The 24,405-nt window shown below is 42.1% G+C and overlaps 4 protein-coding genes across 4 annotated transcripts; 2 read left to right on the top strand and 2 right to left on the bottom strand.

Moving 5' to 3' along the window:
• The first annotated feature begins 3 nt into the window (after nucleotides 1-3).
• On the top strand, nucleotides 4-4,689 carry aip (aryl hydrocarbon receptor interacting protein). The gene is made up of 7 exons (XM_084686211.1): nucleotides 4-175; nucleotides 942-1,124; nucleotides 1,415-1,603; nucleotides 2,058-2,234; nucleotides 2,461-2,602; nucleotides 2,846-3,084; nucleotides 3,395-4,689. Exons 1-7 carry the CDS (start codon nucleotides 77-79, stop codon nucleotides 3,398-3,400), a joined length of 1,035 nt encoding a protein of 344 aa, XP_084542337.1. The 5' UTR covers nucleotides 4-76; the 3' UTR covers nucleotides 3,401-4,689.
• Nucleotides 4,690-4,990: 301 nt separating this feature from the next.
• cdk2ap2 (cyclin dependent kinase 2 associated protein 2) lies at nucleotides 4,991-7,728 on the bottom strand. The gene is made up of 5 exons (XM_084686220.1): nucleotides 7,650-7,728; nucleotides 6,645-6,800; nucleotides 6,271-6,362; nucleotides 5,953-6,073; nucleotides 4,991-5,791 (listed from the first exon to the last, which is right to left on the bottom strand). Exons 2-5 carry the CDS (start codon nucleotides 6,697-6,699, stop codon nucleotides 5,724-5,726), a joined length of 336 nt encoding a protein of 111 aa, XP_084542346.1. The 5' UTR covers nucleotides 6,700-6,800; nucleotides 7,650-7,728; the 3' UTR covers nucleotides 4,991-5,723.
• Nucleotides 7,729-13,279: 5,551 nt separating this feature from the next.
• On the bottom strand, nucleotides 13,280-16,728 carry LOC146236493 (G-protein coupled receptor 83-like). Its single transcript, XM_084686210.1, has 4 exons — nucleotides 16,225-16,728; nucleotides 15,838-15,963; nucleotides 14,665-14,798; nucleotides 13,280-14,169 (listed from the first exon to the last, which is right to left on the bottom strand). The coding sequence occupies exons 1-4, from the start codon at nucleotides 16,726-16,728 to the stop codon at nucleotides 13,431-13,433; spliced, it is 1,503 nt and encodes a 500-aa protein (XP_084542336.1). The 3' UTR covers nucleotides 13,280-13,430.
• Nucleotides 16,729-19,828: 3,100 nt separating this feature from the next.
• ankrd49 (ankyrin repeat domain 49) lies at nucleotides 19,829-24,162 on the top strand. The gene is made up of 3 exons (XM_084686214.1): nucleotides 19,829-20,076; nucleotides 22,689-22,937; nucleotides 23,566-24,162. Exons 2-3 carry the CDS (start codon nucleotides 22,704-22,706, stop codon nucleotides 24,040-24,042), a joined length of 711 nt encoding a protein of 236 aa, XP_084542340.1. The 5' UTR covers nucleotides 19,829-20,076; nucleotides 22,689-22,703; the 3' UTR covers nucleotides 24,043-24,162.
• The last annotated feature ends 243 nt before the right edge of the window (nucleotides 24,163-24,405 follow it).

Genomic DNA, 24,405 nt, shown 5'->3' with positions numbered 1-24,405 from the left:
CTTTCCCGAAGCGAAGGCATTCGGTTTGCATCGCCCGAGCTCGCAATTATTATTTTTTTACACTGGTGTAGCAAGGATGGAGGAACTGGCACTAAATCTAACCGCAGAGGGGATTCAGAAAAAAGTGATCAGTCCCGGGAAAGGGGAGCTATCAACATTCCCCGATGGAACAAAGGCAAGTTTTTTTAAAGATCAACTGTTGCTGAATTATATTTCCAGCTATGCGAGATAGCATTTTAAAGCGAAGCTCGTAATTGACGCGCTAGCTAGCATAGTCTAGCTGATATAGCTAGCACACTAGCTATCGAGCTGTGACTTACTAGATTGTCCGTACCATTTCAATTTTCACTACTATGTAAAATGAAACTTGGTCGTTAGGAGCGAATTTCATGGCCTTTTGCAAGTAAAAGCGTTTGGTCGGTAGGCTAATATGTATGCAGCCAAATTATTTATTTAGTTTGGTTGATTCTTGACCAAGGAGTAGGCGGGACCGGATGCTTGTGTTTTTAAGAGAAACGATTGGTCTCTCTGTCCTTACGCTTCTGTTTTCGGGCTTTGCAATTGGATAAAACCTGATATTGAAGGTGCTATTTACAAATCATGCTCAGCTAATGTTACATTGAAGGCCTTTATCCCATCCTGTGTTGAAAAAATCACAGATATTTTTGTTGTTGGATTATCACAACTGGACTGCAAAGAAAACGAAGGAATTTATTTCGCGAGGATTATCAGTATATAAAGCTATTTGTTACACCACTTCAAAACTCCTCACATGTACACCCATTACTTTTCATAATTGTGATTATAAACCACAAGCACTAAATTGTGGGATGAGTGGTCGCATAATTTTGCAGGAGGACGAGGACACAGAAATACTCTGCTCTATCCGTATGACGCACAATGAATCCAAATAAATTTAATAGACTTGTGTGTTTGACCAGGTCTTATTCCACTACCGTAGCAGCCTGTGTGATGGCACGGTGCTGGATGATTCTAGAAACATGGGCGGACGAAGCAAGCCCATGGAGCTCATCCTGGGCAAGAAGTTCAAGCTGGCCGTGTGGGAGAAAATAGTTGCCACTATGAGAGAGGGTGAGGTTGCTGAGTTCACCTGCGAAACCAAGGTGGGTGTGGTCAGCGGTGCATTGGCTATTGCAGCTAGCAAAATTACAATCAACCTGTGCGTGTCATAGAACTGGTTAATTTGTCTATAAAACGGCACAACATAATTATCCCTTTAACACATGACAATGTTTTTCACAGTCTGCCTTTCTTTTTTCCTATCTTTTTACCTCCCTATGTCTTTCTCCTCACCTCCTTTCTTCCCTCTCTTTATTTCTACCTCCCTCTCTATTTTCTCTTTACCTCCCTTCATCCCTCCGTTTCTCTTACCCTTCCTCCGTCCGTCCCTCAGCACACAGCCCTGTACCCACTGGTGTCCCAGTCCCTGAGGAACATCAGCGCTGGAAAGGACCCCCTTGAGGGCCAGAGGCACTGCTGTGGCATTGCCCAGATCCACTCTCACCACTCACTTGGCCACCAGGATCTGGACCAGCTGCAGGCCCACCCCCAGCCCCTGGTCTTTACCCTGGATCTCTTAGAGGTGAGGATGTCCGTCTGGGTATGGAGGTCAAAAACTGGGTCACATCCAGTTTGGCATAAAGGACCCTCAGAGGATTTAGTATTTAATATGTTTGTATTATTAAACTTTCTGAATAGCTTATTCCACATATTACCATCATGACTCATAACATTGACTAATTAATGCAGGCAAAGGGGACATTGTTGTGTTAAGAGTTTGAATCCCAGGGAAATGTTTATCCTAATCTCTTGTAATAGCCTGGTTACATTGACATTTAGTTATTTAGCAGACGCTCTTATCCAGAGCGACTTACAGTAAGTACATTCCCCCAAGGCTAGTAAGGTGAAGTGCCTTGCCCAAGGACACAACGTCATTTTGGCACGGCCGGGAATAAAACCGGCAACCTTCTGATCACTATGAACTCCAGTTGAATTGGTAAAAACCCCTTGAAACTCTTAACCCCCCGTTCCTCCAGGTGCTGCCCCCTGGCTCGTTCCGCCTCGACACTTGGGCGATGACCGACGAGGAGAAGTTGGCAGTGGTGCCGAAGATCCACGAGGAGGGCAATGCCCTCTTCAAGAACGGTGATGTGAAGGCTGCCACAGAGAAGTACCACAACGCCATCGCCTGCCTTAAGAATCTACAGATGAAGGTGCCAATCCTGTGCCAATTTGTTCATTTTTTGCTGGGTTCATTCCGTTCTAAGCGTCATCTTTAATATGAACCATTTTTACAAAATGCATGCATTCATGTATGTACAGGCATTATGTAATGCATATGTATACTAACACTAATCAGTACCACCTGCTGATTCACTGGTATTCTACATTTGACTACATCACCTGAAGTAACCTATCCCTTCCCTTTCGTCCAATCAGGAACGTCCAGGGGACGAGACGTGGATCAAGTTGGATCAGATGATCACGCCTCTGCTGCTGAACTACTGTCAGTGCAAACTCCAGCAGGGCCAGTACTACGAGGTCCTGGATCACTGCTCCTCTCTGCTCTTCAAATACGAGAGTGAGTCATGGGCCGAGCACGACAAGGTTCATCCTGACGGCACCATAGGATGTTTTTGTTTGTATTTACATGATGGTATTTTTTGTCATATTTTGTCATATCAGAATATCCCCTGTGCTCAGTTCTCTGTTCTTCCTAAGGTGGTTCAGGTGGCAACATTTTTGAAACTCACTCACTCCTTTGTAGAGAAAATGTGTCAAATGTATCAGTTGAGTGTTTTGTGACCCCCCTCCCCTCTGCCAGACAATGTGAAAGCCTACTTCAAGCGTGCCAAAGCCCACGCTGCCGTGTGGAATGAAGCGGAGGCTCGCGCTGACTTTGCCAAAGTTTTGCAGCTGGATCCGTCGCTTGGGCCTTCGGTGGCCAAAGAGCTGCGGGCCATGGACGAGCGCATCCGCACCAAGGAGAAGGAGGAGAAGGGTCGTTACAAGAGCTTGTTCAGCGACACCGCCAGAGAACAACAGCCAGTCACCGCCACCACGGTATGTGTCAAACTGTACAGAGGCACAGACGCCTCAGTAATTAGCTAGTATGCTCAATGGAGTCAGTTCAGACTTCATTAGCTGTTTTGATCCAATGAAGAAGCATGATCTGAAAACGCAGACCATACGCAGAAATGGACAGGCTTTAGCCTGTTTTCTTGTTGTGTCCCATGCTATAAGGCCAGCTGGAGAATATATAGTATGTCCCATGCATTTATTATTTGGGTTAAAGGCAAACGTCTGGATTGCATTTGTATTTCTTGTGTGAATGCAGGGTTTTGAAAGTAATCTTTTGTTCTTTATTTGTCAGGGTTGAACGGGACAACATTTCTGACTGTGAATTTAAATGGAGGGGGTGCAATCGTGGACAAATGACTGACTCTGGTTTAGTTGTATGCACACACCAAAGCCACTTTCCTCTAAACAGTTTTGTCCAGGTGTCAGACACACAAACTCACACTAGCTCACATACGTAGACCCCCACAAAACACATGTACACACATCACGATTATCAAAAATCAGAACCCATCTTATTCTCAACGTTGCATCCTACATGTTACATGCACGCTCGTCTTAAGCACGGTAAAACACAAAGGGTTGTTCAATCCAGCTTGTGAGACTGGGAAAAAACATATCGTCAGAGACAATCATTTAACATCATAGATATGTATGGACGCCTTTGTAATCTCCATCACCCCCCAACCATACACACATTTTTTTTTTTTTACCCTCCTCGTGCTATATATAGCTATCTAAATGTTACTCTAATTTCTATTTTTATCCGTATTTTCTTGACATTATAACTGTCTGACATTTAATTTCCAATCCATGTCTGTTTGATATTGATATATTGTCTATATTAGTATATACCGTATTATTTCTGCTCTATATTTTGGCCTCTTCCACCAGCAGCTTGCTTTGTGGTTAAAGACTGCACTTTGTGAAATCAAAGCCCTGATAGGTGTTGAATGTCACTTCAACCAGGGGGATATTGAAGCAGTGTGTGCATAGTCAGATGGCCGTGCCAGATCCAGAAACAAGCCCTAACTCCCACACCAATAAAATGTCCTTGGAGTATACGTTTTATATGGTATGGCTGAATACCATACTGAAATAATTTGCCAACCTAATAATCTTAAAGGGGCACATTAGCTGTCATAGAGAACATGAAAATAACCAATTCCAGGTTGGATGCAAAAGCCTCTGTCTTGACACAATTGAAAGGTTTGGATAGCTGAAAGCTGCATACGAGGATTAGATCAGTTAAGTTATAGTAGATTGTAGCAATCAGCCAGGCCTCACAGATGTTAGTATCCAAGGGACAAAGACTCGAGAATGAACGTTGATTGAATTCCAAAGTTCCAGGTGAACAGTTAAGTTTCTGGTAGCACCCTATATTTACACATCCTATGACTGACAAACCAATATATTTTACATGTTAACATGAGCTCATTTGTCTTATAGGTCTACTATAGGTATAATGTCTTCATACGTTTTATGTAAGGACAACAGCAGGGTTTCGTTTTTTCCATGTATTTTCTTTCTCTCTTGCTGGTGTATTGTGACTGAGCAGCCAAATAAAGATATTCTCCTGTCGGTACATTTCTTTGTCTCCAGTTATGACTGTACATGAGGTAAGTACACCTGCATCATGGGTTTGAATCCACCTACGCATATACAGTATATAGTTCTTCTCATGTTAAATATTAACACAATTAACTTGGATAGATGGTAGCTATTGCATGAACTTTCAGGTGGGGTAATGCTTGCTGCATGGGTACAAATCCTTTACCTATAGGGGAAGGTAAGGCAAAGATCAGCTGACAGCCGATCCTCCCTTATGCTGTGGGCCAATTTCCCCTATATAAATGCAATAGTTTCTGTTAACGAAGACGACACAAACAGGTTTCATTTAAAAACTTGTTTTTTATATTATTGTAATTAAGATTCAATAAACTGCAAAAATCGGGTTTACAAAATTTGCCATACTAAGAAACTGATGAGGTACAGGGAGATAAAGTGTCCCCTGGGTGGAAACAGTAGGGTAATGAATCTGGGGTATTGTCAATATGTTTTGCTTTAGAGCTCAACAGATAACGGCATTGAATTGGACTTTGGTTGTACAGTGGTGTCAGTATAGCAGCTTAGAAAAAAAACTTTCTGAAAATAATTTCACAAATCTATGGCTACCATGCCATAATGAAAAGACAACCAGCAAATTATGTTTCGTAGTTTCTCTCATTTTCACAAAACATTACCCGTCTGCGCCTGTTACCAGCTTGTATATTAGAAATCCCAACTCCTTATGAAACCCCTTAAAAGCACTGGAATGAGTGATTATGATTAAAATGTTATCAAAACAACCTTGTGTGGGGGGTAAGGAGAGTAAGATAAGAGGAATTAAGGGTACAGTAGATTGTTGTAAATACGACAGAGGTTGAATCCCTGTCCTCATTTTATCATTACTAACTCTTATGCACCACCAATACATTTTTCTCCAGAACATTAAGGATTCCTAGAGAGAGAACATAAGGGAATGGATAACGCTTCAGGTTATGCAACAAAGACTTTGGGTCACAGGAACAGGAGGCTCATAATGAGGTCAATAGAAAGAGGGATAGCGGGATCCAGTGAAGGGGTTATGTACGTGCACTTCTCTCTGTCTCTGCCAGACAGTCTCTCACCAGCGCACGGGCATGGATAATTCCTGGAGGGAAGACAAGATCAAGAGATACCTGAAATAGGTTGCAGCAAAAGTGTGGGGGGAAAAAATCTCAGATTTGCCTAACTTGAAATCATTTGTAAAATCTATCAATTAGTAAAATTTGGAGTTGTTGCGTTTTGTATAGATTCATCTGGGCACAGTACCTCTCTTTAGCCTCTCCATGGCGCTCTTACTCCCAGCATAGGTGGGTCGGATTTCACGGCTCATCTCCTCAATGACGGACAGCAGCTCACTGTATGTAGAGCCCTGGGACACCTTCACAGGCTGTGTGTCCACAAAGGAGGGTCAAACAGTGTGGAGGTTGGGTGTTTTAGCCTTTCAGACATTACAGTGATAAAAAGCAAAGGGCAGTGAAGAAATAAAGAGTTTAAAAAGATTTTGAAAGTGCGCCGATACCGTAGCATGAGAAGCAACAAAGTAAAGATTCTCTAAAATGTACAAGATCTCTTAAGAGGGTGCACCTGAACAAAGCCCATGGAAGGTGGTCCAAAATCACTGAAGGCCGGCCGGAAGTTAGATGAGGAGGGTAGGGACGGGGAGGGCACACTGGAGCCTGTGGAGGGGAAAAGACAGATGCACTACTAGGTCAAATTACCATCCTCACCAACATCTTCGGGAGCGTGGTAGTGCTTTGGTTGAGGGCAAAGGTTGAAACGGTGGCTGGTAGCCAGTTTGTGTGTCTAGACTGAAGCTCTTAAGAGAGCTGGGCAGTCATGGTTAGGCAGGGTACTGTATAAGCCCAGAGGTTTATCTGCACATCACAAGCCAAGGATCCAACTTGGGTCTCGATCCATTCACAACACAGAGGCTGCAGGATGCCCTGCAGACGACTGACCCGGTGGGGTGTGGTTGGAGCCAGACGGAGCGGGGGCGATCGGTTTGTAGCTCATTGTGATGTCACTGCGCAGCTCCCCGTACGTCGCGCCGCTGCCGTCCGTCCCGTCGACCCGGTGTTTATACAGCTTTACTGAAGGGCTCGAGCTCCTGAGAGCTGCAACACAGTCACACAGCAAAGAGTTTAGCACACACAAGCCTACATGGTCTAACAGTGAGCCTGCCACCAAGATGGTAGACTAGATATCACACACAAAAAAGCCCGTTGACTGGAAAGCACTGCAGTCAATGCTCTGAAAAAGAACAAGATGTTAAGATGAAACTAGGCAAGGCACTTCTGTGGCCCATATTACGTATAACTTCTCATGCAGGCTATGATGCAGACAGGAATAAAGCTCAGTCTCACGACGTTAAAGACAAATGGCCAAGTCAGCTTCAACTTAAAAAACCGACAATTAAGACGCCAAGTCAGCGACCAGTGATATAATTAGGATATGTAGCTATCATCTTATATTTGTTTGTTCGATTTGGATCTGTATGCCGCGGCGGTAACAGGATGTGCACGTGTGGGATCTGACCCCGACAAGACATGATCTGATTCTGACAGAAGCTTCTCACCTGGTCCACCATATTTAAGCTAACTAGGTCGACATACGTCAACCAACAACATTCTTAGAGAAAAGTGGCCTGAGTTAATGACTAGAACAATCCAACAACAACGACTGGCTTTGAGGCAACTTATTTGATATACATCATGGCATTACTATAGCACTAGCACAAAAACTGGCTAGCTTGTTCAAAAATGTTAGCAAGCTAGCTCTAGCTGGCTAGTAAAACTAGACTGTAGCTATCGTTAAAATTAGCTAGCAAATAAGCTACAATAGCCAGCACAAAGCATGACTAAACAGCAACCCGAGTCTCAATATACGTTCTACCCATCTTAACATCACGTCCTTAATTACAAAAAAAGCAAAGAAAGTCAGAAACAGTGTTTAATTAATCTCACCTTGCTACGGAAAGATTTGAAATCCTTTTCAGGACGAAAAGCTCCCACTCATGTACTACGCCTGCGTGTTAGATTAAGAGGCGTGGCACTATTGAGGGATATTCATTTTAGCGTCATTTCACTAATTGTCATTGGTTAAGAGACGGAACACGCAGTAACAAACATTTAAGACTGAAAATGTTAAATACATTCATACTATAGACTATATTTATAAGGTTTTCATCCTTTGTGATCAAGTGTATGAGACATGTATCCACATATTACTGAGATATTTGAGCTGAGACAGCTTATGTGCTTCAAACTCCAATGCACAGTAACTTTGTGTTGCTGTTTGGTTCTACTAAAATGGGTTGTGCGGGACTGAAACATTTAGGGTATGGGTATGGCAGGGTTTTCTAGTAACATAAAGCAATTGGGATGTATGGTGAAAGCAATAAACATTGGTACAAGGTTGAATCCTATACACTGTATATACTGTATATCATATTTAATCAAATGACTAAATGTAGGCGTACATATATACCAGCCTTATCAAGGCTTAAGTCTATCCAATATTATTGGCCTCGTGTCCCTAGATTCACTGCAAAGACTATGCAGCCAGCAGCAGAACTTACCTAGACAGATATTGATGTGAAAGGTAACACGACTAGGATATAATTTTAACAGGTCTCAGGAGGTCTCACACACTGAACTAATTAATTTATTATTTTTATTTAACACCTCGAAATGTCTTCTGGCTTCTCTCGTATTGCAAAGGGAATGGTTTCCAGGTCAATACTTATCCTAAAGCAACAGTCTCTGTTAGTACTACAGATGACTAATCCTCGATTGTAACAAACACACTCTATCCTTCTATAATGTAGTTGAAAAATCTGATTTTCACACTTTTGATTACTTTTCATCCATGGCTTTATATCCCGTCTTTGGTCCTTCAGTAAATAACTGTCTTCCAATTGCTATGATAATGGTGACATTTTGTCTCTCTGGGGAGAAATTGTGGAAATTGAAGCTCAAACGTTGTTTTATTACAAAATACGTGCCGATGCCACTGACTTTCCAGCATTAGCAACTGTTCTCAAGTAAGCTATTTTAGCTTCTGTTGTACAACAGACAGCTCCATAGGTTGTAATGCGGTATCAAAGGACTCAGGATCAATCCAGTCTATGTGTGTGAAAAGTGCTGGTTCATGAATGTATGATTTATATTTTGATATGATGAGCTTATTCTATAAGAAGTACTCCCGCTGTGTCAGTTCCCTTACTTTTACACTGTAACCTATTCAGTAATCATTTTGTTTATATAGGAAACGCGTACACAAAAATTCAGTGCTTTGACAAATGTACAATCTTTTTTATTAATATCCTTGTGTGTCCTGTTAAATGTGAACAATAAGGTTGTTGTATTGTTTGACAATAGTGCTGAACAGCAGTTGTTGTTAAGTGCATACCGAAGGTGGAGGGGTTTTTCTTGTGTGGAACACATAATTGTCACAACGCCCTCTGAGATGCAGTTAAAATTCACATTCATGAATTCTCTGGAAATTATACCCACAAAATAATGCAAAAAAAAATGCAGTGTGAAGTTGTTGCCAAGGGGTAAACAATTTTAGCAATGTCAGCTATGTTTAGCTAGATGCCAGCTCAGGTTTAAGTGATGAGGCATTATGTTGAGTTTCATAGGGATGATGAATGATAGGATATAGCACTACTCTTCTCCTATTGTCAGGTTCAGCATCTGGCTTGCTCTGTCTTTTACATGGACAGTAGATAATCTATTTCAGATGCTAGTTTCCTCGGCTCCCTTTCTTGTTCTCACTGTTCTGCTACATACAAGCTCTCACTCTTACATTCCTCTATCATGTGTCATTCATAATGTGTGGCACTGTGCCTGCATGTGTACAGATCCAGCTCCAACCACGGAGGAATTACAGTAAAGGTTGAGCATGAATGTTCACTGTAGCCTTTTGTGCCTGGGTATTTAGTAAGGACATATTAATATTTTTGGGAATGATATCAAAGCAAGTAGTGCCAAATAGTGCCTTCTGTGCGGCTTTTTTAAATCTGAAATTAAAATAATCTGAAATTATAATCATTAAACGTACAAGCAACCATTTGCTTACGGTTTCAGGTGTATGCTGGCAGAGACAAAGATGCTCATGAATACATTTATAAATGACACGGCGCAGGCAATCGCTCTTTGAAAACATTAGATTAAAAAAGAAATACGCAGTGAATAATGTACTGAAAAGTGTGCAATGTTCTCTGACTCATCTAGGAAAGTGGTCATCATTTCGATGAATATGTAATAATGATGAAAGAATATGATGCGTGGATATCAGAAACGATAAAGCGAGCAAAAAAAGAAAGAAAACAACTCAGTAAGAACAGGAGAGAGGGTGAGTGGAATGAACAAGTAGGGAAGAAGGTAGCAAAGGATGGCGACCCTGAAGACCGTGTGTCTATGTGTTTGTGAGTGTAACCATGGTAATGACAGTGCAGGAGAGAGGGGTGGTGAAGAAAGAGGTGGGGTTGGTGGCAGGTGCATGTTGGAGTGTGTGTGTGTTTTCCAATTAGAACTGTGCCCTTCTAGTCCTTGATTATCTACTGCACTTACAATGTCCCCTATTTGTGCATCACATAGGATAAAACTGTCTGCTAAATTAATAAATACAGTCAATGTATTTTGAATTTCAAGCACAGTAACTTCCTATTATACTATGGTGTTGGGGGCAGTCGTAATGGTCAACTGTCAGATCTAGGAGGTCAACCTCTCTGGGTGCCAGAGAAGCCATTTCCCTGGAGTATAGGTGTGAAAGCACTTCTATGGCACAGCTTCTTCTGTAGAAAATGTTTTTTATTATGTGAATTGGAGCTCAATGCTCCAATTATTCTCACAGAGAAAGAGCCTTTCTCTTTCTCTGTCTCTCTTGGAATCAATTGCTGAAAGGCATAATACAATGGGTAAGTCATTATGGCCGTAACCATAACACATATTGGGGGGGGGGACACATCCCCCCTAATATTCAAATCTGGTCAAAATGTCCCCCCCAATATATTGATATAAAAATATAAATGTGCTACGACAGGCAACCACCCACGCTGTCCGAAATTAACATTAAAAAAATATTAGTCCCCTCCAATGTTGACTCCATGGCTACGGCCCTGGGGTGACTGTTAAAAATGTAACCACACAAAAGAAAATCATTCTAAATGTTATTTCTTAATGTTTAATGAATATTCATCAAGTGACTGAGTGTTTCAAGTCTGTCACATGGAGAGAGAAAAAAGGACTAAAAAAACAAGAATGCATTTTCTCTTGTTCACCAAAAGTAGTTTAAATTCAGTCATCGTTACTGTACTACAATATATCATGCCCTTGACAACCACAAAACAAAATACACGGCGCACCGGACTGTAGGTGTAGGAGGCACCACTGTATCGTTTTCTCAACTTTCATAACTGGAGTTGGAAAGCAACATCTGAAATGCCTTCTGAAAAAGTATTAATCTTGCCAGCAGCTGCCACGATACAAGCTCACAAATAAACAGCACAGGTGTTAGTATTTGAGCACAAACACACACAAAGGCAATTCTAGGTTTTAAAACTGGGGGTGCAAAGGGGGTACTGTTTTTTTTGCTTACAAAAACATGCTCAAAATTAATACTAGATCTTAAAATGTTAAATGAATCATTATAGTACAACAAATCATGATAGAACATACCACTTTGACATCACTTTATTTATTTTTTTAACATTTCATCAGGTTTTTACATTAATTAAAACATTTAATAATGTTTTCATCCCAATAGTAGGGGATCCAAATGCACCCACAGTAAAATCGCCTATGAACACACATAATACACACACATAACTCATGACCATTGGTGTATTCAATAGCCATGAAAGAACACATTAACAATTAGCCAAAATAAATAAGCATTCTGAAACAACCACATCTGAATAGGAACTTAACCTAAAATGAATACACTTAATGGACATATGTGGACTGTGCTCACGTACACGTACCAGCCAACACAAAACAGTAGTCAACACATTACATAACATACATACACATACTGTGCAAACCATTTACAACATTATATTTCAGAATGTAGAAGTGCATTCAATGGAAAGTGCATGAGTTAAGGCAATGATCTCCAAGCACAGCAGAAAGTCAGTGAGTTCCTGTTCTGATCTTATTTCTCTATTTCATCCATTTCACAGTCCTATCTCTAGCCCTATTTCACAGGTGGCTGCACAATCTAAGCCAACCTGCTGTAAGGTTCAGCAGAATAAAAGAAACTGAACCAGGAAACCAGTCTCAGATGTAACCTCAACCACAAGCAGAATTGGCATCATTTTGTCACAAATTTTGATAACAATAACATTTACTCACTTAGCAAATGCTCTTATCCAGAGCGACTTACAGTAAGTACAGGGACATTCCCCCCAAGGCAAGTAGGGTGAAGTGCCTTGCCCAAGGACACAACTTCATTTGGCACAGCCGGAAAGCAACCTCGATCAAGCAACTTTCAGATTACTAGCTTGGTTCCATAACCGCTCTGCCATCTGACTCCTCACTGATTAATAAACAAGGTTCTTGACAGTGGCATCGAAAGTTCAGTTCTGATAGCTGTTGGTAATATCCAAATCAAATCCAATCCACTTCACAGTAATAAAAGAGCCCTGTAACTAAAATTATGTATAATCACCTCACAATCGCAAATCACAAAAAATCTTTAAAAACCACTGATTTACTACCCTCTCCCATGCATTCAAATAGCAGAAACAGACAAAAACAACTTTTGGAATTAGATCTACCTCAACATATATGAAGAACTACGCTTTGCTTCATTACACATTTTGAAAGGAAAACCAATAAGCCACATATACTGTACCACCAACAACATATTATCTGTCATTATCACTCAAACATCTTAAACATCCAAAAAAACACATATATAAAAAGATGCTGGAATATAAAGTTGATTGGTGCAACCCAAGAATAACACCTGCTAACCGACTCTGAAAAAAGATTTTTCCACTGTGCCTGATTTAAATCAGCAGTAATAGATTCTCCCATTTGAAGGCCTTCTCTCTCTATCATTATTACTGGCACTCAGGAGTTGATTCAGAACTATCACATGTGCTTCGACATGCCTGTCTTCTAGTGGTAGATGTCTCATTATCTCCCCATTTATCTAACGTTCTTTGAAATTTGGTGCCTTCGTGTGAAGGCACCCAGGGCCTTCTCAACGAAGCACCTGCAGCAGCTCCCTTTAAAAGAAAAGATGAGGATTTCACAAAATGAGCTTGATCGCCACCTGGTATGTGGATCCCCATTAATATTAGATTCAAAGTGGTTCCTGGTTCAATTCTACAATCAATATAGCCTGACAAATCTATAACCAGACAAATCTTCCAGCTCATGTTTTATTTCCTCTGGCAGATGGGTGTGGCCACCTGGATTAATTTGATTGACAAATTCGAATTTGCAAAAGTTGCATCCAGTGTGCGACCAGTTGCTTTTTATGGATTCACGTGAATGAGGCACGCTCAAACAATCAATCTGGGATGCTTGCATAACAAAAAGCTAAGAAGAAACAAGCATAATGACAGCCATTACCATGTAGGAGGGGAAGAACTTGAAAAGCCTCCCGCATCCTTGAATTGAAAACAAAACTATATACTGTATATCAAATTTTTTTCTTGCTAATCCAAGATATTATCCCACTCTATATGGTATGTTTCCCAACCATGACTTTTGTGATCCGTTGTGCCACTAGCTGACAGCCACTATTGGTTCCACTGAATGAATGTCTGTTTTACCTCTTTGCACATGGCTTGTGCAGAAAAGGAGGTACCTATCTTTGAGGGCATTTGGTTTATTAGGGGACTCATGGCTCTGTCGGGAAGGGATGTGGTTCCGTTGGGATGTATGGCTTCTCTGGGACAAGGCTTGGTTGGGTTGTAAAGATGCATGGCTCTCCGGCCACGCGGCCCTATGACAAGGCGTGCAGGAGGGCAGAGCCCCCTGCTCTGGTCCCACTCCCACCTCTCTGGCCCTCAGTCTCAACCTGCACATGCCCAGTAACAGCCTCAGTTCCTTGCGGAAGGCTGGGTTCAGGCAGCAGTAAATGAATGGATTGTAACACGTGGAGCTCATAGCCAACCAATGAAAGCAAAAGTACAAGGCGTTGGATGAGCGAATGGCCTGGCTGGACAGGAGCACAACGTAACAGTTGAGGGGGAACCAGCAGATGGCAAACACGCCCACCACCACCAGCAGCATGGCCAGTGTGCGGCGGCGTTTTCGTCTCTGGGCGGCATATTGGGATGTGGTGGTGTCCCCAATGGCATTGCGGCGCCACAGGCGGCGGGCCACGGTGGAGTAGGCAGCAGTGATGATTAGAAGAGGGAGGACGTAGAGGAGGATGAAGGTAAGCAGGTCGATACACTGCCAGTAGACATCTGAGGGCTCTGGGAAGTCTGGCACACACAGGCTCCGTTCTTCCTCCTTGCTAAGCAGTGGGATGTATTGGAAACAAGAATGGTAGGAGGCAAGCACGGGCCAGTGGCCATCATCAGGGGTATGATTGGGAGAAGGAAAAGTAGGTAGCAAGGTGTGAGAGTGAATACAATTTGGTATCTCATAAACAACAAGTTAAGTGGTGCCTTGAGGGCAAGGGGAGGTAAACAACAATCACAACAACAACAATAGTTGGTGGTGACAACAAAATGGGCCACCTACCAACCTTAGACACCATTAAAAAAATCACCCAACTGAACTCAAAAAGCTGAATTTTCAGATAGGGTACAGGCTCTAAGAGTGTAACAGTGAAACATACAGGGTGCCAAAGAAAGAAAATTTGAGAAAAAGAGAGGTACTGGAGTGTGAAGGATCAACAAAAAAGGAATTTAAAACAGATTGATTGATTGTGTGTGTGTGAGAGAGAAAGAGTGTAACTGAGGGGGAGAGGTACTGTAGGGTGTGTAGAAAGGTAAGCTGTGTGTACCTATACACAAAGGTCAGGAGTTTCTGGTAGATGGCGTGAGGCATGGAGAAGCATATGGCCAAAATCCAGATGAGAGACACACAAACGCCCCCACGAGCTGGAGACATGCGGGGCCTGAGAGGGTGCAGGATCACCTAGACAAATACACATCACTACGTCAGCTTTGACCAGTGGGGGTTTAAGACTATTCAAAGTAAATGTGTGACCACATTTGTATTGACACACTTTTATAGAATACATTCTCCACAATTGCAAGTGTTCCATGAACCGTACCTACAGTCTATACAACTACTAATCATAAGGGCCAGAAATAATCTAAGATGGTCAATTTCAATGGGATTATTCCTTTTACAATTTTTAACAGACCCACTATTTCTGTTGGTATGGTACCTTGCGTATGCATAGGCCTACATTCAGGGGCGCCGTATAGGGGGGAAAAGTTAGGACAATTCCAATGGCCCCTGACTGACAGGGGCCGCCCAAAATAGAAAAACTAATAGAAATGATCCCAATTATTTATTTATTTATTCCATGGGGCCAAAATTCCTGCCGGCCCCTGCTTACATTTTTTGACAGAAATATAATATTATTAAATATTTGGGTGTGCTTGCCTTCGGCAAGAGCACAACCTTTGTTCTCGCACATATACATATTATTGTTGGAATGCTGCTTCAGCATTCCAAGTATTGTTCTTTGAATCTTTATTTAACTTTTTTCATTAACGCTACTAAACGCACTCAATAGGCTACATCTGCTACTGATATTACAATCCCAACTATAATTTCAGCTGTTAACACTATAATTCTCTTGGTACGACTAGCTAGCCTACTTCTTCTGTTTGACAGTTCAGCTTTCAGCTTCTCCCGCATTGTAGGCTATTAAAGCTCTTATGTTTGTTGAGGCAGTTCAGCTTCCACACTGCCTCTTGAAATTCTACTATTTCTTCATTGCTTCACAACGTTGAAACGTATTCTGCCACATTGTATTTAAGCACTTAGCTTTGTTTTTATGATTCAGTCCAGCTTCACAACCTCTTTTGTGTGAATCATAGGCTACATTTTTTAAATTAATTTCAGCTGTCAGCTTGCGGGCCAGTATTAAATAGCTTATAATATTATATTAAACCATGAGTTTTACATTTACAGCTTTAACTGAACCAACCCGTACATTTACCTGCCTCCTGTCGAGCGCAATAGCGGTGAGAGTCAGCGTGGACACGTGCAGGGAGCAATATTGCACGAAGCGGCTGATGTGGCACATGCCTTTTCCAAACACCCAACTGCTGTTAACAAACCGAACCTGCGGAAAAGAGCAGTAAGAAATTATAAGCACTACTACCTGCGCGTTCCTAGAAATGATATTAAATTGCTGCTGTGTGTAGCGTGTGAATGTGCACAAACTTGTGGATAGAGTAGATTCCTGCCAAACCAATTTAAAGAAGACTATTGACTTTAACCGATAGTGCGTATTTAATAGTACGAGATCTGGAATACAAATTCTACACATTTTTGGCGTAGGCATATATGTTTTGAGAAACAGGTGGTTGCCTTCTGTTCTTACCAGGGTAAACGGTGTGTTGAGAAGCGTGATGAGAATGTCTGCCACCGCCAGGTTAACAATGAATAGGCTAGTAGCGGAGTGCATGCGTTTGTTCTTGAACACCACATGGCATACAAGAGTATTCCCGAAAAGTGAAATGACAATTATAAAAGAGTAAGCGAAAACCAGCAAAGCTTTCACTTTCCCGTTCTGCGACTCTCCTCCGTAGCGCTTCTTTCCAGCCATGGAGCGCCAGTCTGCGAGGGTCCCCTCATCTAAGTCTAGCGTAAAAAAACTGGAACGGTTAAGCACCTTCTGACCTGATATGTTTAGCAGTTCGGTGTCCGATGAAATACCCCTGATAAATGCGGGGTTGTTGAGCTCGTGCGCCCCTGACCCGTTAAGGCTTGTGGCAGCCATATAGGCGAGGGATAGCCAAAGGCACCAACTTCTCATGTCAGCGGTGGTAGGAGAAATTGTGATGATAAACATGGGACGTCTGAACGGATACCTCCTTGCACGCATCTGCAACAATGTAAGGCGAAGGAAATACAATGCATCCCGGTGTGTGTTTTAAACGACCATGCACTCCCCTCCACCCTGCGCGTCCTATCTGATGTCTGACGCCACATAATACACATATTACACCGGGCGCTGATGTCTGACGCCACATAATACAGATATTACACCGGGCGCGTCTGCGGCGCGGGCTCCGATTAGGTTTTGTTCTGTCCTCCACAGCATTTCAGAAGAGGAGCTGTATTGGCGAGTTCGCGAGATCAACAAACAACAAGAACATTCTAGACACAGTGAAGCTCGAGTTGCCATTGCCTAGTACATTTTTTTTATTATACTTGCCGGACTTTTTAAATGGAATGCATGAACGATGCAATGGAGAGGGGGGGGGGGGGAGGAAACGTAGCCTATGCTAATTTATCTGTCTGAATTATTATTTGTAGTTGCATATGGGTTAAATCTTCAATTTCTTAGCAAATGGTGTTCTCTTGCCACCTCTCCAGTGCTAATGACAGCCGCAAATCATGTTAACTGGCACCCCAACACCCCCTCGGCAACACTGGACAGAAGGCGCTCTGTCAAACATTGAAATCTGCGCTTATATTCTTTGATAGTAGACCGACAAAAAAAGTAGTGCAATCAGTATTCGGTCTGAATGCCATCCAATCATTAGTGTCGGTCCAACCTTAGTGATTGGTCGTGTTTACTACAGTCCTGCAACGCCCACAGATATCGGATTTATTTCATTAACCTTTAGATTTATTGGTTGCTATTAGGATGTGAACATGTGTTTAATCTAATATGATTAAACAGTGCTCAGCAATATTACCTACCCTAATAAACTTAAAAGTCCAGTCCTTTAGCGAAGCAGATCAGGGAGCCACTCCTGGGACGCTTCTGAAACTGAAAAATAATTGAGTCATAAGCCCTTTAAAAAAACAAGAAGCCTCGTGTTTTGGCGGAACATAAGAAGTTCGAATTTGAATAGGCCTAATAATCGTAATTGTGTAGAAGTTGAAACTGAATAAATCTAAATTTATATTCATTGTACTTTCGTTACATTAAGTGTAAGGAACAAGAAATATGTGCAAACCAGAAATAGAGGCGACATGTGTCTACCGTACATATAGCAGACATTCAACCTTGCACCACCCACAATTAAACACTACGCAAGTAGGCCTATCCTACACAGAATAATAAAGATTGCATATTTATTCACATACACAAGTATTTTGTCATGAGCAGCTCTTTATGTTCCCTATGTGATTTATAATTATATGGGTTTCAAAAACCTTGATTGGGTGCAGACACCTGCATGGAATTTGACTTGTTGTTTTGAGATGTAAATGAAGGATCCTTAATCACCAATAAAACACCATATAAAAGGTCACATTATGTATCACAGAACATTTTAATCAAGTTTGTGTGTGTGTATGTGTGTTCATGTGGGTCGGTGAGCTTTTCTTGAATGTTTGCTGAGGAGGCTGAGGTAAGATGAGTCACTTGCCATTTTCTCTGTGGGTAGGCCTACATTTGTTTTGATGCACTTAAGAAAGACCCAGAGAATGCCAGAGACTGACAGATTATTTATCAATAGTTATAGGGCTTGAATGTTTTTCTTTTAAAACCTGTAGCCCTGAGATTGCCTTGACCATGAAGACCTTGACTATAAAGAAGATTCATAATTATCATTATTATTAACTCCTTTGGTTGCAGCAAGTTGATCAGAAGAGCATATTCAATATGCCTAGAAAACAGAAAAAACAAATGTCGTGAAAGACATGGAATATGTGACTGACTTCCATTGTTGAAATAAAGAACTGACAAATAGAAATGATACAGTAGGCTATAGTTATTTAAGCAATAAGCCCCAAGAGGCCGTGTTTTGCGCTGATTTTAGAACAGGTAAGGGGAGTTGTTAGGCAGACGCGAAGCGGAGTGCCGATAACCCCCTTATCTGTTCTAAAACCAGCGCAAAACATGGACTTGCGGGGCTTATTGCTTTTCTAAAACTGTTAGGCTACTACAAATATTTGATAAGGTTTCATAAATTAAAACAATGACAGACAAAATAGTTTAATAATAAACCGTCATTCTTCCGCCACTACAAAGTATAGTTCCTACATAAATCGTTGCCACGCAACAGCCAGATGGACACCTTTGCCGTGTTTTTTTATCTTAAATATTCGATGCGCAGTAATATGGAATGTTAAAGAATGTTATGAGGACAACCTGTAAGGTTATGCTGTATTTTACAACGGCATGGAACGCGAGATAGCCAATCACAATCAAGGATGGGAACAACCAGTTTTAGAGTAAGGCAATCCACCACTTCAACACCTCAAATGAAAGTGTCACAAAAAGGGAGCTTTCTAGAGATCAATAAAACTCACTGAGCTGATAGGTTAAGAATGGGCCCAGGCGTGACATTGGAACACCAAGGACCCATATCATATTTGACATTTTCTCCAACAATACAGCCTTTACTGACTTGGCTGCTCAGTGGACTTTGACCCCATTGGTGTCACCATAGAAATGACAGACAGGCTTACACCCTGAAGGAATTTGGAGCAGTATGCATAGGCTAAGATTATCTTCCAAGTTCAAATTCATCTTAGGTTTTGTCCGTTGTTGTAACAAGATGTTCCGGGCATGACCTACTTGCGTTACAATCATTTCAAAGTGCTGTGAATCATGCTCTAGAACTATTTTAAAATATATATATATATATATATATATATTTTCAGTGTCACGACTCACATGCCACTTAAAAACGAATTGTCATGATTACTAGGTAGGCTACATCCCAGCGAGGTTGTCAGGTTACTGAAGACATATTTTTATTTATTGTTTATCACAAAGACCAACATGTTAACCACAACATACACCTTCTTGCACCAATGCAAATTAGAAGAGAACCATCTCAATCGACACTTTCACTTTATTATTTTGTAAATGAGCAGCAACAAGTGTAGGCTATGTTGTAGACTAGCATATGCATAAATAATAAATATGCACTTATTTAATCGCCACTAAAACGAGTAGGGGGTACCATACTAATGACTAAAACGATGAATCTCGTCACACTCTCGAACAGTAGGTGGCGATGATGCACCTTTTAAATATTGGTTGCAATCTCCCTTATCAACTAAAGAAGAAGCTTCTTCTTGGCAGTTCCATTAACTCTATGGGCAGTTCGCGTCTCGTGTTTCTGAAAAAGAAATGTACCATCAACGTATTGTAGATGTGTAGATAATTGTTGAATAACCATGTATTTTACTGCTATCCAGCTTTATACAGTACTACAGTAATAGATACCAAACCACACGAGGCAACTAACTGGAGCTAGCTAGCCAGGTAAGATGTTGATGCCCCACTTATTTTGCAAACTATTGTGTTGAGGTTGCTTGCTTGTATGCTTTTAACTTAAAATGTAAGTGCTTTTACAGTCAATTTAAAATCGTCCACCAGCGAGCCGGTGTTATATCCCTACTGGTTTTCAAACTAACTGGTTTCCGTACATTGTGTTTACCTAGTAACAGCATCAGGAGTTGGTGCCTACTAGTACCTCTTTCACCAGATTCGTCACACAATCACAAACATTTTAATGGCGATTTTCAAATGCTACCTAACAACTGCTGCTGTTTGAAAACCAGTAGCCTACTGTCTGTAGGGACATAATACCAGTCCTAAGCAGCAAATCACATGTACTGAATTTTTTGTTGTTATAAAATAACGTGCTAGTTAGCTGGTACTAGCTACTGTGGACTATGTATTGTTTAGTTAAGCCGGTTCAAGTTCAAGTTTATTATCATATACTTTAAAAAACCGCATTTATCAGTAATGAAATTATTTGTGCTCAATGTCCGTTCAACTTAGAGAATACAAAACAAATACTGAAGAATGGAGAAAAGGGTTGAAAAAAATAAGAAAAATTTTAGTGCAAAAAGATATTTAAGGACAGTTCAGCATCCTGTTGGCATTTGAGTTAAAACTGTATCTGCTAGTACGGGACCTTATGCTCTTGTGTCGCCTTCCACAAGGCAGGAGGGAGAAAAGACTGGCAGGGATGACTAGGGTCAGAATTTTTCCGCTTGGCCTTTCTCCTGCAGCGCTTGCTGTAAAGGTCCTGAATGGATGGTAAAGCGGTCCTTGTAATACGCTGTGCACATTTGACCACTCTTTGTAGTGTCTTCCTGTCCTGGGCAGTGCTGTTGCCAAACCATGTTGTGATGCCACCAGTCAGTATGCTCTCAATGGTGCAGCGGTAGAAATGGGTCAGTATAGTGCAGTCCATGCCAAATTTCTGCAGTTGCCGCAGAAAAAAAAGCCTCTGTTTCGCTGTCCCTGTAACCACACCAATATGGTGTGTCCAGCTCAGATCCTCGCTGATGTTGATACCAAGAAATCTGAAACTTTTGACTCTCTCCACAGCTGTGACCCTAATGTGAATGGGTGCATGTTCTCCCTGCAGCTGCCTGTAGTCCACTATCAACTCCTTGGTTTTTGCTACATTAAGCAGCAGGCTGTTATCCTGGCACCAAGATATCATTGTTGCCACCTCTGCTCTGTAGGCAGACTCATCACCATTCTTGATGCAGCCGATAATGGTGGTGTCATCAGCCAACTTAATGATGGTGTTGGAGCTCTTAGTGGCTGCACAATCATTGGTGAACAGGGAGTACAACAGTGGGCTTAACACACAACCCTGTGGGGCACCAGTGCTGAGTGTTAGACTGGTTGAGGTGATGTTACCTAGCCACACTGCCTGTGGCCTGTCTGTCAGGAAGTTCAATATCCAGCTGCACATGGAGGGACTGATGTTCAGGTCCTGTAGTTTCATGATGAGCCTGGATGGTACTATGGTGTTGAAGGCGGAGCTGAAGTCGATGAAGAGCATCCGCACGTATGTGTCGTTCTGATCCAGGTGAAAGAGAGCAGTGTTCAAGGCCAAAGCTACAGCATCATCTGTAGACCTGTTCGGCCTGTATGCAAAACTGAAATGGGTCCAATACATGTGACAGGCAGGATGTAATGTGGTCTTTAACTAACCTCTCAAATAACTTCATCACAACAGAAGTGAGTGCCACAGGGCCGTAATCATTGAGACAGGGCCGTAATCATTGAGACAGCTCACAGATGGTTTCTTAGGGACTGGGATGATGGTGGCCCTCTTGAAGCTATTGGGGACGACAGACTGGGACAGAGAGAGGTTAAAGATGTCAGTGAACACCTCTGCCAGATCAGGAGCACAGGCCTTGAGAACATGGCCAGGGATGTTGTCAGGTCCTGGAGCTTTATGCACATTCACTCTCCTGAATGACTTGCACACATCAGTCAGATACCTGGAGAGGGCAGCTGTGTTGCTCCAGCAGTACCTCTGACCTGGTGTGAGACTCAAATCCAGCATAAAAAGTGTTTAGCTCTTCTGCAAGAGAAACAGAGACCTCTGCTTGATGGCTCTTTCCTTTATAATCTGTGATGGTCTTCAAACCACTCCACATGTCTCTGGTGTTGGATATTGTGTAATAAGACTCCACTTTCTCTCTGTACTGTCTCTTTGCCAGCTTAATGGTTTTTCTGAGTTAATATCGGGCTATTTTGTACTCACATGGGTCTTGTTGATCATAGTGTTGCAATGAAGCTGCATTACTGATCTTACTCAAAATAATTATTAAGCTTTTGTTGCGAGTATGAATAAGCAAATACAACAATTAACGTACTCAGGACATTTTCTTCACAGTTTCTTCTTGTGAATATTACTTTTCTTTCAGCTAATACCCCAATGGTGTTTACATGACCACATTAAGGACCCTTTTAACACATGGTAAGGCTTCTAAAATGAGTCCTTAATGTGTCATGGAAACACCAATGGGGTACTAGCTGAAGGAAAAGCCATCTTCACAGGCAGGTGAAGTTTTGATGTATCAACACTCACTCATTCTGCCATTATGAAAATGGACAATTAGTCAACTTGCAGGACAATGGAGTTCCCAGATGGTTTCAACCAGCTGGAGCTTTTGAAGACGCATGGGCACCTCATTCCCCGTGGAGGCCATAGCCTGTGGCCAGGAAAGGAGGGGGAGGAGGAAGATGAGGAGGAGGAGGAGGAGGAGGAGGAAGAGGGGGAGCACAATGAGGAGTGGTACATCCAGAGAGAGGAGAGGCTGAAGGGGAGACCACAGGATCTCATACTATGGGCGGCGGAAAATGACCGTGTGAGTTCAGTAGTTCACACGCACAAAAGACACCTGTGCTGGTCATGATCTTATGCAAATAAACACACACAGACCCCTTAAGTGCTAGAAATCGATTCATCTAGTCAATTAGACCAGAAATCTGATTCAGCCTAGTGTAACACACAGTAAGAGCGGAGATTATTCAAGACATAGCAGGTTTTTTATGATTCTATTCTCTATGAATCCTGAAGGAAATTCAATTCAGATAACTGTTAATAATGGGTCTTGAGTTATTGTTTTGTTAGTGTGGACCTACCGTAGGCACTTTTGCCACAGATTATTATATATTATTTTGTAATATACATATTAAGTCTTACCATGATAATAATGTAACCCTTTTATTACCAGGGCTAGCGCTAGGACATAATTGCCTAGCGGTTGGCCTGGGACCTTATGGTTTCAGCATATTAAGAATGATCAGTTCTTGTTATTACTCTAAACTTTACAGTGCTTTACTGAAGTTAATCTGTGATGTTGTGAGATGCTGGTCTCATTGTGTCCTTTTATCAGTTCTATTCAACAAGGTGAAACCCTACTATTGAACAAAAACAAAAAAAATGAAACAATTGTCCTTACTCGTACTGCTCTCTCTTTTTCTCTCTGTCAGCTGACGACAGTCCAGAGGTTGCTGTCAGATGACCCTTCACTGGTGCACTGCAGAGACACAGATGGGTACACCCCGTTACACCGTGCGTCGTATGGAGGTCATGTTGCCATGGTGCCCACATTACTGGTAGCGGGAGCGGACATTGACCTCCGCACGGTCGATGGATGGACGGCACTCCATAGTGCTTGTCGCTGGGCCCGCGTAGCTGTGGCAACCCTTCTTTTGCATAGAGGGGCAGAGCTTAACAGCCAGACCAATGGCGGGCTCACACCACTGCACCTGGCCGCCTCCCACACCAGCCGATCACCTGCAGACTCCGCCCACACGCTTGAGCTCCTGCTCTCGCAGCGCCATCTGCAGCCGTGGATTGTCAGCAGCGGAGGAGAGACGGCGAGTGAGGTTGCCAGGCGGAGCGGACCGCATCACTTCCTGTTTGAGATGGTGGAAGACTCTATTGGCGTGTTGCCTCTGCGCTGAACTCCCCTACCTCTTACCCTTGCATGCCTCCGTGGACATTTTGAATGTGTACATGTCTTATTGCAAATTAATCTCAATGTGAACTCAGAATAAACCACACTAGAACAACATCAACAAAAACATTGGTTCCCATTCCATGGTAAATATCTACAATGGCAATGCAAGTGTACAGTTTAGAGCGTACATCCCACTTATCTGAAGTCTTTCAAAAGCATTTTTCCTCAATCTAAAATATAATGAGCCTCCATCATAAAGTGGTGAGGTGATTCACAGCAACCCCCTGGAGCAGTGGCAAGGCTTTACTCTCCCTACTGGATACACGTAGAACAGAAGAACTCATACAGACGCCAACAGGTTTTGCAG

This window comes from Hypomesus nipponensis, chromosome 22, assembly GCF_054491055.1.
Source record: "Hypomesus nipponensis isolate SF chromosome 22, ASM5449105v1, whole genome shotgun sequence".
NCBI classification, from domain to species: domain Eukaryota; kingdom Metazoa; phylum Chordata; class Actinopteri; order Osmeriformes; family Osmeridae; genus Hypomesus; species Hypomesus nipponensis.
This window is presented reverse-complemented; position numbering and strand designations above follow the sequence as displayed.